At 54.3% G+C, this 12,356-nt stretch overlaps 1 protein-coding gene across 6 annotated transcripts in view; it reads left to right on the top strand.

Moving 5' to 3' along the window:
- The first annotated feature begins 1,919 nt into the window (after positions 1-1,919).
- Positions 1,920-12,356, top strand: part of ITGB4 (integrin subunit beta 4) — a 30,762-nt gene continuing 20,325 nt past the window's right edge. For 3 of the 6 annotated variants that reach the window (XM_049812832.1, XM_049812831.1, XM_049812826.1), the window contains exons 1-8: positions 1,920-1,983; positions 8,045-8,136; positions 8,444-8,526; positions 9,047-9,148; positions 9,595-9,799; positions 10,342-10,438; positions 10,891-11,062; positions 11,736-11,999. In XM_049812832.1, coding sequence (XP_049668789.1) covers positions 1,955-1,983; positions 8,045-8,136; positions 8,444-8,526; positions 9,047-9,148; positions 9,595-9,799; positions 10,342-10,438; positions 10,891-11,062; positions 11,736-11,999 — 1,044 coding nt within the window. In that variant the 5' untranslated portion in view covers positions 1,920-1,954. Of the gene's footprint in view, positions 1,984-2,652; positions 3,210-3,445; positions 3,490-8,044; positions 8,137-8,443; positions 8,527-9,046; positions 9,149-9,594; positions 9,800-10,341; positions 10,439-10,890; positions 11,063-11,735; positions 12,000-12,356 lie in introns of those variants that run through there. The other 3 variants (XM_049812827.1, XM_049812830.1, XM_049812828.1) reach the window with 3 other exon arrangements.

The raw sequence follows: 12,356 nt of genomic DNA, 5'->3' as shown, positions 1-12,356 counted from the left end.
TATTAAAAAGAAGAAAAGAATTAACCCTAAAATCACTTGTAATTATCAGTAATTGGTACTTGGACTGGCAGTCTCAGCAGAGAGTGCAATAATTTAGTGTGAGCTATAAAATGACTTGTTTTTACCCCTAGGGCAAAAATTTCTAGGCCACATTGCCACAGCAGAAAATCACTGATTTATAATTGTGAGGTCCACCATGTATGTGGCTGTGAGCTTTGGTAGAGCCATCTGCAGCAAAATCTGCTGATCCTTCCTCTCTGAAGTCCCTGTTCTCTGTTGTTCAAAACAGCAAATTTGTGTAGCAAAAGCCTGATCTAGCCAGCAGTGAGTAAAAGGTATCAACAAAGGCAAAAACTTGAGCTCACCAGGTATTCTTCCTCCCTGGTTGGAGGTATCTTGGAGAAGTTGCCTGAAAGGCAACCCATAAAACAACAATATTTTTTTTTTAAAGACAAGATGAAGTGAAAACCTATTAAATTCTTATGACCATTTACTAAGAATTTCTAATTTGACGGTGGAGTTGTCTTGTTATTAGAAAAGTGCCTTTTATCAGCCCTGCAAATGTCTAGTTAAATGCAGCTTGGTCTCTGGGAAAATTCAAGCTCTGTGTGCTTGGAGATCTGTTAGGGGCTGGGGGGGGGGGGGGGGGGAACATGTCTCAAAGAAATGTGCAAAATTTTAAAAAGCGCAAAAAAAAAATTTGTCTTTTCTGGCAGCACCCAAGGTGAGTAAGTGGGCTCATTCTGACAGCTGGAGATGCTGAGCAGAGCCGGTCCTGCCTTGCTGCTCCAGGCTGGTGGGACAAAGGGGAGGGAGATGGTGTCAGGCAGCCCTGGGGCTGTCAGAGTGTCTGTAGGTGAGACCAGAGATTCTTTACAGGAGGGAACATAAACGTCCTCCATCTCAGGTGAAGAAATGAGGACATCCAGAAACCAAGGACACCAAATATCGTGGTGGAAGCTGGCTGCTCCCAAGCTTTTCTGCTTGGCTTTAGGGTTCCTGTTGGGGAACCACCACTGACCTACTATTTTTTAGTAATATATTTCTTGCTTGTAGCCTAAATTGCCTTTTTTAACTCCAGTGCCTGGCAGCATTGCTTACCCCAGTGGTAATGGAGGAGATCTGTGGTGGTGGGAGGTAGGCTGGGGCTGACAGGAGCTGGGTGCTTCTGGTGGACAGGACCAGGGGAGGTGCACAGACATGTCTGCAAGCACCAGCACAAGCTCTCTTCTGGACTCAGGAGTCTGAAGCTCGGCTTTTTTCCACCTGCAATATTCTACAACATCTGCTGCCTCTGTGCCTCCCCCAGGCAGAGCGGGACCCTCTGCCTTCAGCCCCCCAACAGTAACGATCTGCTCTTCGCCAGCAGCCGCTGCTGTAGCTCGAGCATCAGAGCTTCATGTTCCAGCTCTCATATTGTAGCAAATGTCTGTTGTGGTTTAAAAAAAACCCAACAACAAACCCCCTTAATCTTCAGAGTTTTGGTTTAAATATAGGAAATCGCATCTCCAAAAGGGCCAGGCTAATGCTGAGGTTGCCAAGTCAAGTGTTCCGAAACTAGGAAATACCAGACTTAAACTGCCTGGGTCATCTTCAGCTGCGCCCCTGCCTGTTTCCCATTTGCTGCAGTTTTTAATGGCATGAGCACATCCTCCTTTTTCCTGGGGCTTAATCAGTTTACACATATTTACTTGAGCTTTCTATTTCTTGTAGTGAAAGGAATCCTGCTCCTCACTTTCATGTGAATCAATGCTCGGTCACCATCATTAGGGAGTCGATCAGCAGCCTCTGTGATGCTATATTGATAACGAAGCGACTAAAATTGCCCTGCTCATGTTTCTAATCTCCAAGGCAGGCAGGAAATATGCTACTTTTTTTGTCTGGCTGTTGCTATTGTTCATGTTGAAGCTGAGGGGATGCAGTTTTCCTTGTGAGGATTTATTGGGGAGCTAAAATGCAGCCTCTGCTATCGCATCTGCTCTGGTACGTGTACACTCTGCACCGTGGGAGCTGTGGCTGGGTCTGAGCCGTGACAAACCCCAGGCTCTGAAGCAAAAGGGTCCTGTGGGACAAAAAAAAAAATAACCTCACCTGAACTCCAAACCCTCCTCTGCTGTTCCTTGGACTGGGGAAGGGGTTTTGGATCCAGCCTAGCAGAAAGGCTGGACACAGTGGTGGGATTGCTGCTCTTTGCACCCTTGGACCATGGTAGGATGCACTAGGAGCAGGTGTGGACGGGTCTCATTTACGGTGCTGTAAGGGGTTGCACTGACCCACGAGCCGGATCCACGGCAGATGCAGAATGGGCTGTCGTGCTCTGGATAAAGCGGGATGCGGATCCGTCCTCTTTGCAAGCAAGGTACCGAGGCTGGGCTCGGCAGCTGGGCGGTTGTTGTCGCGGCAAGAATTTACTTGGCATTACCCAGGTGCTGGGGATGACACCCCCAAATCACGCCAGTGGGAAATTTGGAGGAGAAACCCTGGCGAGGGGGGCTGGGGAGCACCCTCGGCTCTGCCCGGAGCAGAGTGGTGAAGCCAAGCAGCCGATGCCACCCACGCTGCCCGTTGCCCGCAGACCCCTCCACGCACCCTCGGCGTGGCAGGCACCTTCCCACCACCCGCTCGGCCCTTTTCCTGTGGGATGGTGTTTGTGCAGAGGGAGGGTCCGGGCGGTTGTGCGGGCTGTGCCTGCTCGTCCAGGTGTGCGAGGGAGGAATGCCAACCCCTGAGTCACGGGCACCCCCTCCTCCTTCCCCAACTGGGATAAAGCTCGTCCTCACCTGGGATCCAATCTCATTTATCGTGGCTCCCACCTTTCTTCCCCGCCAGCCCCCCGGGAGGGAGAGGCGGCAGCTCCGGGCCGGTGAGGGGAGCGAGAACAAAGTTGATATTTGACTGGAGGGTACAGAATTCAGCGGGGAGGTATGTGGGATCGCGGGCTGTCTGCCCTCTCTGCCGGACTGGAAGTTGACGTTTAACCGGAAAGAGAAAAAGGACAGAAAATAGAGGAGGGAGAAAAAAAAGAAAAAAAAAAAAAAAAAGAAAGAAAAAAAAAAAAAAAAAAAGCTAAGGCTGGAAATTGAGCCGCGGCAGCGAAGCAGCGCATTCCCCCTCTGCCTTCGGAAGAATTTCTTGGCTTAGTGTGTGGGTGCCTCTATTCAGGCTGCAGCAGAGGATTTGGACACTGAGTCAGACCCAGCGCTAATGAGGTTTGTGGAATTAACTCATCTGTGCTCTTTAGCGTCCAGCTTGCTTTAATTTCGCGGTGTTGATTAACCGGGGGGTGAAATAAAGCGCAGGGCTCCTTGTGCCAGCAGGTAGGCAGGGCATGGAGCGAGGGTGCTTAGCTCCCTGCCTGCTCATTCCCCCTTTTTCCTCTGGTTTTGGCTGCCGGACGCCGTCTTGTGCCTCTCGTCCGGCTGGGAAGGGCAACGCTCGTGACCGAGCAGAGCTTTGCAAGGCTGCACGGGGCATTTTTTGTCTCTGAAGGTATTTGGGTGGGGGGGCCGTGGAGGTGGGGGTACTGTGGGGTGGTGAGGCAGAGCAGAGCCCTTTGGGGACCATTTGTTGTGGGTTTCAAAGGTCGTCCTCTCCGTCCGCCCCGCTTCCAGGGGAAAAGGCGGTTGTGCCTTGGAGCTGACACCCAGGGAAAGCTTTCATGGGTGAAACAGCTGGCAGTCGGCTGGGCTGCGGGTGGTTCCGACCTGCTGAACCCAGGGAGGTTGTTTTGCAGGATGGGGGGCTTGTGTGCAACACCCCCCCTGCGAGGGGAGAGCGGCGGGGAGCGAGGGGAGGGGGTGTCCCCGGAGGAAAAGGCCATGGGAGTGTGGGGGTTCGGGGTGAGCTTTGCTGAATTGCAGGTGTCGGGGTATTTGCGAGCCGGTGGATCTGAAACAGATGAAAAATAGGGAAATGGGTGGATGGAAGGATTGGTGTGAGGGAGCTGGGTTAGGAGGAGAAAAAGAGGGCTGAGGAGCACCCACGGAGAGGAGGGAGAGGAAAGGCATCTTGTGGGGCCAAAGGAGCAGATAATGTGCTGGGAGCAGCACGTGGGGATGCGCAAGGGGGACAGGAGGGTCCTGGGGCTGTGCTGGCGTTTGGGCAGCCCTGCAGGCAGGGTCCCCACCTTCCTGCCTGCTCCTCGGGGCTCCCCCCTGCCCGAACCCGGAGGGCAGAAGGAGGAGACGGTGCTGCAGCCGTGGGCCCTTTGCGCAGGGTGGTGTCGGCAACTCCCCGGCTCTCAGCAGCTCCGCGTGGGTCCCCGGGCTGGGTCCCGCTGTGTTTTGTTCTTTGCTGGAGGATGCCAGGGACTGTGTCCGGGGTCTGGAGCTTGATCTGGGAGCTGAGATCCCCCTTCTCACTGGAAACAACAACTGGTGACACTGGCATGGAGCCTCCCGGCTGCAGAGGCACACCTGGGGAAGGAGGGGAAATGGATAGGGAAGACAAACAAAATCAAAGACAAATATGATTTCATGTTCAAGCAATGCTTTGATTTGCTGGTCAAGCGTTTGGTAGTTTTCTGGGGATCTGGCTTGATAATTTCCAAGTTTTGGAGCACGGTCCTCAGGAGCTCTGCGTCACCGCGTGTGTTGGGGAGGGAGTAGCCCGGGGAGGGAGAGAGCGTGAGCTGTGGCCCTGATCCATGCGCCCGCAGCTCTGCCCTGGGAGAACTGAGTCTGCATGAGCCACTGCGGCTCTCACTGTGCTGCCCGCAGGGGACTGGGGTCTGGGGGGAGGCACCCAGCTGCCTTTCTGCTTTGCCTCCATCGCTAGTAGCTCTCCCTCGGGACCCCCAGCCCTGTGCTGAGGCTGATCATGGTGACCAGCACCACCTGCCTGCCCCAGCAGGCTGCAAGCGCCGTTCTCGGCACACGCGGGCAAGCAGATGCTCCTCCAGATGCCTTCTCATCTACCAGGGCGTCAGTCCCCTACACAGCCCCAGCGCACCCCTCGGCAGGATGGGGGTCTGTAGCCACAAAAAAGGCAAAGCCCACAGGGGAGCTCAAGCATCTCCCTCGCTTTCCCACTCCTGTGTCTGCGACCTGCCGGGTGTCCCCTGTGTGGCACCTGGGACCAGGCTCCCACCAAGGGCTCGTGGCTTGTCATAATCTGCTCCTTGGTCCTTCTCCCCCATCCGCTCTGGGGCGATGCCCGGCTTCAACTTTGTCCTTCCCAGTACGGAGCTGCTGGGATGGCGTGGGGACGGAACGGGACAGGGCGATGAAGCTCTGCCACTCCAACCCTGTTCACTGTCTGATTGCTCCAGTGGTTTCTTTGGAGCATCCCCTGGGTTTTGGGGATGAGGTACCCAGCCTGGGCTTCTCGAAGCTCGGGGGTTCCAGGGGTGTTTCTGGAGCAGGTGTGTTGGCTGTGCTGAGGTGCAGGCAAAGATTGGGGGAGAGGGAGGAGACCAGGAGGAAATGCTGGAATGGTGGTCTGGGATAGGGGTAGGGTGTTCGCGTGCAGCCAGGAGCTGCTCTGCTTCATTCCTTGGTTTTGCACAACTGAGCGGCATTTTTTTGTTGTCATCGTGAAAAATTCAACCCAACCCCTGCAGCTTTTCCAAAGTGAAAGTGGCATTTTTCCCTCCCAGAGGATACATTTGAAATCAAAGGATGGCCGCTCGCATATTTTTGCAGAAATATTACGGGCTGCATTCCTGCAGCTGGCAGTGCCGAGTGGCAGCAGCGGTGCTCTGTGCCACCAATGCCCTGCCCACTGGCAACCGCCCAGCTAAAGCCTTGGAGGTTGGCAGCTCACAGGGCAACAGGACGTTAATACCGAGCTGAGTTTTATGGCCTTTTATCTCAGCACTTGAAAAGACATGACAAGCAGTTTATGCGTCCAAAGCCCAGGGCGTGCCCATCCATCCCTTGGTGACTGTTTCTTGACTCGTGATTAAAGGAGGATGAATTAGGTCTATGCTTTGAGGCTACCTTGGAAGATGGGTGTGTGAGCTGAGCTGAGCAACCTGGTCCCCTGCACTCAATCTTTTCCTCCTGGCTTTTACTATGATGGAAGATGGGATTTGCCGAGTGCTCAGGGGATGTTTTTGCTGTGTTTTCCCTTAACAGGCTCAAAGGACTTCCCTACCCTTTCATCTCACCTCTAATTGGCATCTCCCCACGTCTCTGTAGCACTAGTCACTGTGGCTGGCAGGGCTTACTGGGGCAGAACAAGGGAAAAAGGGATTTTCCTGACTCCAAAACCCACCGTTCTCAGTGGCGAGGGACACAGCGTTTGCCAGCATGTAGTGGCACAAGGACTTCTGCTGAAGGAGGTCATGGGCATGTCCAGGGACAAGGGTAACTGCTGGCCTGAGAGCCAGCGCTGGGGCTTGGCTGGGGGGAACCCCCAAGACAAACCTGTGAAGAGCCTCAGCTGGGGAGGGTCGGTGTTGCAGGGAGCTCTGCTCAGGGGCTGCAGGAGGGAAGCAAAGAGATTTCCTTGGTCAACTGGTACCTTTTATCCATAAGAAAATCAGCATATTGGCTACCAGGTCCAGACGAATGGCAAAGCTTCCCTGGGTTTCCCTGCAGAGATGCTGCCCTGAGATTTCTGTATTTCTCACGTTTCAGCTATGGGGCATTAATTACTGCAGTAAATCCCTTTGGGCACAACTGACAAGATAAGTGAGATACCAATGTCTTGTCATTTGTTACCCGTGTATCAGTGACCATTATGGAGAACAAAGTGCAAACACCAAGGGAGATGTCCTCTGGCATCGATGCTATGTTGATTGGAGCTCTGTGCCGCAATGGTTTCTGCGAGTGCTCGGCTTCGTGTGTTCAGTGTATTTCCATTGGCTTCAGTAGCTGATGCAGGATCCAAAGGCCAAGCGTGATCCAGTGCTGCTGAGGCTAGACCAGGTCTTTCCAAGGGTTTGCCTGGGCCCCAGGTCAGGCTGTTAGTAGCTAAGTCACCAAGTGACCAGTCTGTGTGCTGGATGTCCCCCTGGGAACCCAGACATCTTCATTGCATGCAACAACTATTTCTATTTTCCTTCCCTGTTTTAAGTGGTTTTCACATTGTCTTCATTTTTTTAGAATCAGGGCTTGCACAGTAAGAAGCTATAAGACAATCCATTTGCATCTTATGTTTCACACTTGCATCTTCCAGAAAGGAGATGCTTTAAAATTGCCTTTATACCAAGTATTTTGCCTTGACTGCTCTCACTTGACCTGCTGGGGTGCCAGAGTCAGAGCCACCATCCAGCATGGCAGCCACAGAGCTCGAGTTCCAGCTTTGTCTCTTTTGTTTACCATGTCCAAATGCTGACTTCTGGATGGCACTGAGTTTTCTCAGTCACGCGTGGGTACAGGGAGAATGGCTCACTCTGTTTAGGATTTGGCCTCTGGATCCACACGAGGGGTTCCTGCTGCCCTGAACAGGACAGATTGGAGCTGCCAGACTCTTAGGACCACAGATTCATTCAACAGCTCCAAAGCTCCAAGCCTGGCATTTCCCAAGGCCTCACCCTCTATTTATTGTTGGTTCGACCATCCTGGAAACTCTTAGTGCAATAGGAAATAGCTGAAGGGAGGGGTCTGTTTTGCTTTGGGGGAGAGGTGTAGACAGTTGCTTTGTTTTCCTCCTCTCTTTTTTCCTTAACCTGCCAGGAAAAGCAAGGTCTTGACCTAGCTGGTTCTCACACGTGCGGACAGCGCTGGGCTCCGGCTGGGAGCAGCCTGGGCTCTGGCTGCCTGCACCGACCCCGCTGCCGCAGGGGACCCGGCAAGCCGGGCACCCCAACTCCAGGGCACAGGGGTGCTGTGGCACAGCAGCTGCCCTGCCCTGGCATCGCTGGGGACTTTGAGCCTTTCGCAGGTGCCTGATCAGAGGACGAGCCGCTCTCGGTTTTGCTTTTGTGCCCTGCCCTGCCGAGATCAGAGACTGCTTCCAGGCATCGGATTGCCCTGGGTGGGCAAGGCTGTCCCACGCTGGCAGGGCTGGGTAGAGCCTCTGCAGGAGCTGCCCAGATCATCTCTGGGACCGTTTCCATCTCTCTGCTCTCCGCAATGTAGCGATCCATGTGTTTCAGGAGGAAGAGGATGGATGTGCTGCCACGGGCATGTGCCGGGCTGCTCCTCCTGTCCCTGTTCTGTGCCACCGGCCTCTGCCAAAGGAGCAAAAGTGAGTGTATCCGTCTGCGGTATCCTCTTGGTGCTGCCCCATGGGGACTGTGCACGCCCCTCCTGGGCTCCAGAAACGTCGGTCCTCATGCGGATAAGACCTGTTGTGTGCCTTTCCTACTGTTTTCTATCTCCCCAGCATTTGGGGCCCCTCTCTTGCTACCCCACTGCTGCTTTGTAGCCAGCTTCCACTAACCACCCAGGCAAAATCTCCACCAACTCCCCCAGGAATGGGCTCAGCCTTTCTCATGCCCTCCCACAGCTCGCTCTGTTTCCTCCATTCCTGATGCCCTGGTTTTTCTCGGTAGATAACCGCTGTGTGCTGTCCCGGGCAAAGAGCTGCACCGAGTGCATCCGAGTGGATAAGGAATGTTCCTTCTGTACCGATGAGGTGAGACCTTGCAGGAGAGCCTGGGGCTCCGCTTCCCATCCTTCTGTCAGAGGGATCCCACCACCCCCAGTGAAAGCCGGGAGAGTGACCTGAGAGCAGGGTCAGCTTCTGGCTCCAGCTTCTCTCTGCAAAGAGCTGGTCTGGATGGGAAGCACAAAAATGTGGGGTTTCTTTGGTGCGGACAAATGGGGAGGAAGGGGAGTCTGGGGCAAACTTGCAGGAATACAGGGGTTTATGAGAAAATGCCAGTGTCCCAGTTCTGAAACAGAGTGTGCAAGGGGTGGAGGGAGAGTCTTATCCCAGACAGCCCAGTAACTCACTGGCGGTCACATTTCCCTGCTGCTGGGGGGCATTGGCTCTTCTGTGCGAGACTCGTCCCCATCTCTCTGCCCCACTCCTGCTCCCAAAGGCTCGCTAATGGTCTCAGCGGAGGACCCTGCTTCCTGACAAGTGCCTTTTCCCCTCGCACAGAGGATTTGCTGCTTTCTGGCTTGTAATATTATTCTTGCCCCCTTGGCAGAGCTTTGAAGAGTCTCGCTGTGACTTGCGGGAGAACTTGCTGCGGTACGGCTGTGGGGAAGCCAGCATCGTGTACACCAGGGGCGAGATGCGGACCCAGCAGGTGGGCGCTGGGGAGACAGCCCTTGCTTGACTGCTTCTGAGGGGTCCCACTTCCCCAGTGTCCTTCTCATCCTTCATCCTCCTCTAGAGTCTTCAGCAGGAAAAATACAAAGTCTAGACCTCTGTTTATGTAGGGTCTACTCGAAAGCAATGCTCTGCCTTTGCTAGCTGATGAACCTGTTGGCAACCAGCCCTGGTCGCTTAGGGCTGGGGTGGCTTTTCGGCCAAAACAGATGTAAGCAAAATGCCAAGGTCTGGAGGAGGCGCCCAGCTGGGCACGTGTTGACACGGGGGCAGCTGCCTCGGTCCTTGGCTGTACGTGAGGGAAGGGAGTGTGATCATCCCTGCCTTTCCACTTCCCACTTATCTCCCTGCTCCTTGCCTCCGCCTCATTGCATCTGCGCAGGAGATGGAGTCCATCTCCTTCACATCGCTCTTTCTTCACAGAATTTCAGTATCAACACGGCCCTGCAGAGGACACAGGTGTCCCCCCAGGGCATGTTCATGAGGCTGCGAGCTGGGGAGGAGATGAGCTTCAACATGGATGTCTTCCAGCCCTTGGAGAGCCCTGTGGATCTCTACATCCTCATGGACTTCTCCTACTCTATGTCTGATGATCTGGACAACCTTAAAAGCATGGGCCAAAACCTAGGTGAGACAAGAGCTGGGAGAAGAGAGGAGCCAGCTCCTCTGCTGATGAAGGCAGGCAGCTCACTCCTGCCCACAGCTGCGAGTTCTCTGCCGGCACCAGAGAAAGGGATGCAACTGGCAAAGGGCTGAGAGGCATCTGCTTTAATTAGAGTTTCTTACTATCGCTGCTTTGTGGGGGGGATGTCTCTCCTGGCCCTGCAGGGATCATCACGAGTGCTCTCTCCTTTCAGCCCAGCGTGGGGGCTGGTGCCCTGCAGAGTTGATCTGTGCGGTGGCTTTGGCAGCTTGAATCTATAGGTGTGGTGTGTGCTATTGCAGAAGCTCCAGTCTTGGAGAGGGGCTACCAAAGGTGGCATAGGTTTCTACACCAAAAAAGGCAAGCCCCAAGCCTAAAGAGCTGAAGAACTGATAGTTTGGGAGTCTTATCTAAGACCTGACCAGCAGTGAAGATGCCCAGGAAAGGACTTCTTTCCCTGGAGCAGCAACCTCACAGATCTCTCTTTATTCATGTGTCCACTCCTCCCTCCCTTCCTCTCCTCCCAGCGGAGTTCCTGCAAGCCCTGACTTCCAATTACACCATCGGATTCGGCAAGTTTGTGGACAAAGTCTCATCCCCTCAGACAGACATGAGACCTGAGAAGTGAGTGAGGCCAGTGGATCCCTGGGGTGGAAGCAGAGAGGGGAGGGCAGGTGCCATCTGTTTCTACATGGCTTTCCTAATCCTCTCTGTCTGCAGTGTAAGAGCCTCCATCCATTTCTCCTTTCATTGCGAGTGTCTTTTCTGGCCTCCCTGCCCCGTGCTCAGGGCTTGCTATAGCAGCATGCCAATATCAGCAGTGTCCTCCTCCGCCTCCATACCTTCCCCACCCTGCCACGACAGATTGCATGTCATGTCTTCTCCATCTCTGCCCTCATCCGTCCTACTACTCCCACCCCTTCTGTCAGTGCTGATGGCTTGCTAACTCAACTTCATGCCTTCCCTTGAGGGACTCCCCACCCCCTGGGTACCCTCCCCATCCTTCCTCTCCTTGCACCCAGGCATCCCTTTGCTCCTGTCCCCTACAAAAACCCTGCTCCCTCCTTCTCTCCTAGGCTGCGCGAGCCCTGGAACAATGCCGACTCCCCCTTCTCCTTCAAGAACGTCATCCGCCTGACCAGCAACATCAACTACTTCAGCCAGGAGCTCAGGAAAGAGCGCATCTCTGGCAACCTGGATGCCCCTGAGGGTGGCTTTGATGCCATCCTGCAGACAGCTGTTTGCAAGGTGATGGTGGCCAGGCATGCAGGAGCCGTGTGGGCAGGGCTCTGTTTTTAATGAGTGGATCTTGATACTGGGTGATGAGCAAAAATGCAGCATGCTGGGCAGCTGACGAGACAGCCAGGGAGCCCAGGTTATACGTTCAGCTACAGTTGGTTCTTGCCCTCCCAGCCGCATGCTCCTGGTACCGAGTTGTTTTGCGTTCCCAATTTTTCCTAGGTCTTAGACCATCTGTGTGTGTATCTCTGGTGTTTGATCCCCAGCACAGGAGCTGCTTGCTGGGCACCCTGCATGTGCTCTTTGTTCTGTCCCCCTGCGTGCCTACGGTGGTGAAACTCTGCTCCCTGGAAAACAGCCCACTTGGGCTTGGCCATTGGCTGAGGGATGAGCACAGCTCCAAACATGTCCAGAAAAGCATGGGCTTGCCCCCTGTACAAATATGTGCCTGGCACTGAGCTGCTGGGAAACATCCTGTGCATTGGGAGTGCAGGTGGGGGAAGCGGAGACCTGCTGGCTTGGATTCCCACAGCCACGTAGCTGGTTGCGTTTGCTGCCAAGTGGAGGTGGTGCCTTGCCCCTTGGGTTTTCCAACTCCTGCCAGTGCTGGCCTGCCAAATGGCTATGCAGTGGTTGGAGGGGCACAGAGAAAATGGTTCCTTCTCCCCTTCCCTGGCTGTAGGATAAGATTGGCTGGAGGAAGGACAGCACTCACCTGCTCGTGTTCTCCACTGAATCTGCCTTTCACTATGAAGCTGATGGTACCAACGTCCTGGCAGGGATCCTGGCGAGAAACGATGAGCAATGTCACCTAGACACCGATGGCACCTACGTGTATGACACCAAGCAGGATTATCCTTCGGTGCCCACCCTGGTGCGCCTGTTGGGCCAACACAACATCATCCCCATCTTTGCTGTCACCAACCACTCCTACAGCTACTATGAGGTGAGGAGACCATGGTGGTAATGCCATGTGGGCTTACCTTTCTTCCAGGACCATTGCCCCTCTGCCTGCAGCTCGGCTGTTCTCCCATCTCTCTCCTCAAGTGCTAAACCAACACCTTTATGCTTTGGAAGGCTGCTACAATGTGTTGGGGAGCTTCTCTGGGTCATGGGACGTCTCAGGTTGTATCACTGGGTGCAGGAATCTGGGGTCCTACAGGTCTCCCCATGTTGGTGTCTGTTTCTTGTAAATCAGTGGGGACACAGAGCTGGAGAGTAATTTAGGTTGGAAGGGACCTTTGGAGGTCTCCGGTCCAAGTCCCGCTCCAAGCAGAGCCCAGTTCAGTGCCAGAAGAGGTTG

Source organism: Accipiter gentilis, chromosome 10 (assembly GCF_929443795.1).
Source record: "Accipiter gentilis chromosome 10, bAccGen1.1, whole genome shotgun sequence".
Classification (NCBI taxonomy): Eukaryota; Metazoa; Chordata; class Aves; order Accipitriformes; family Accipitridae; genus Astur; species Astur gentilis.
This window is presented reverse-complemented; position numbering and strand designations above follow the sequence as displayed.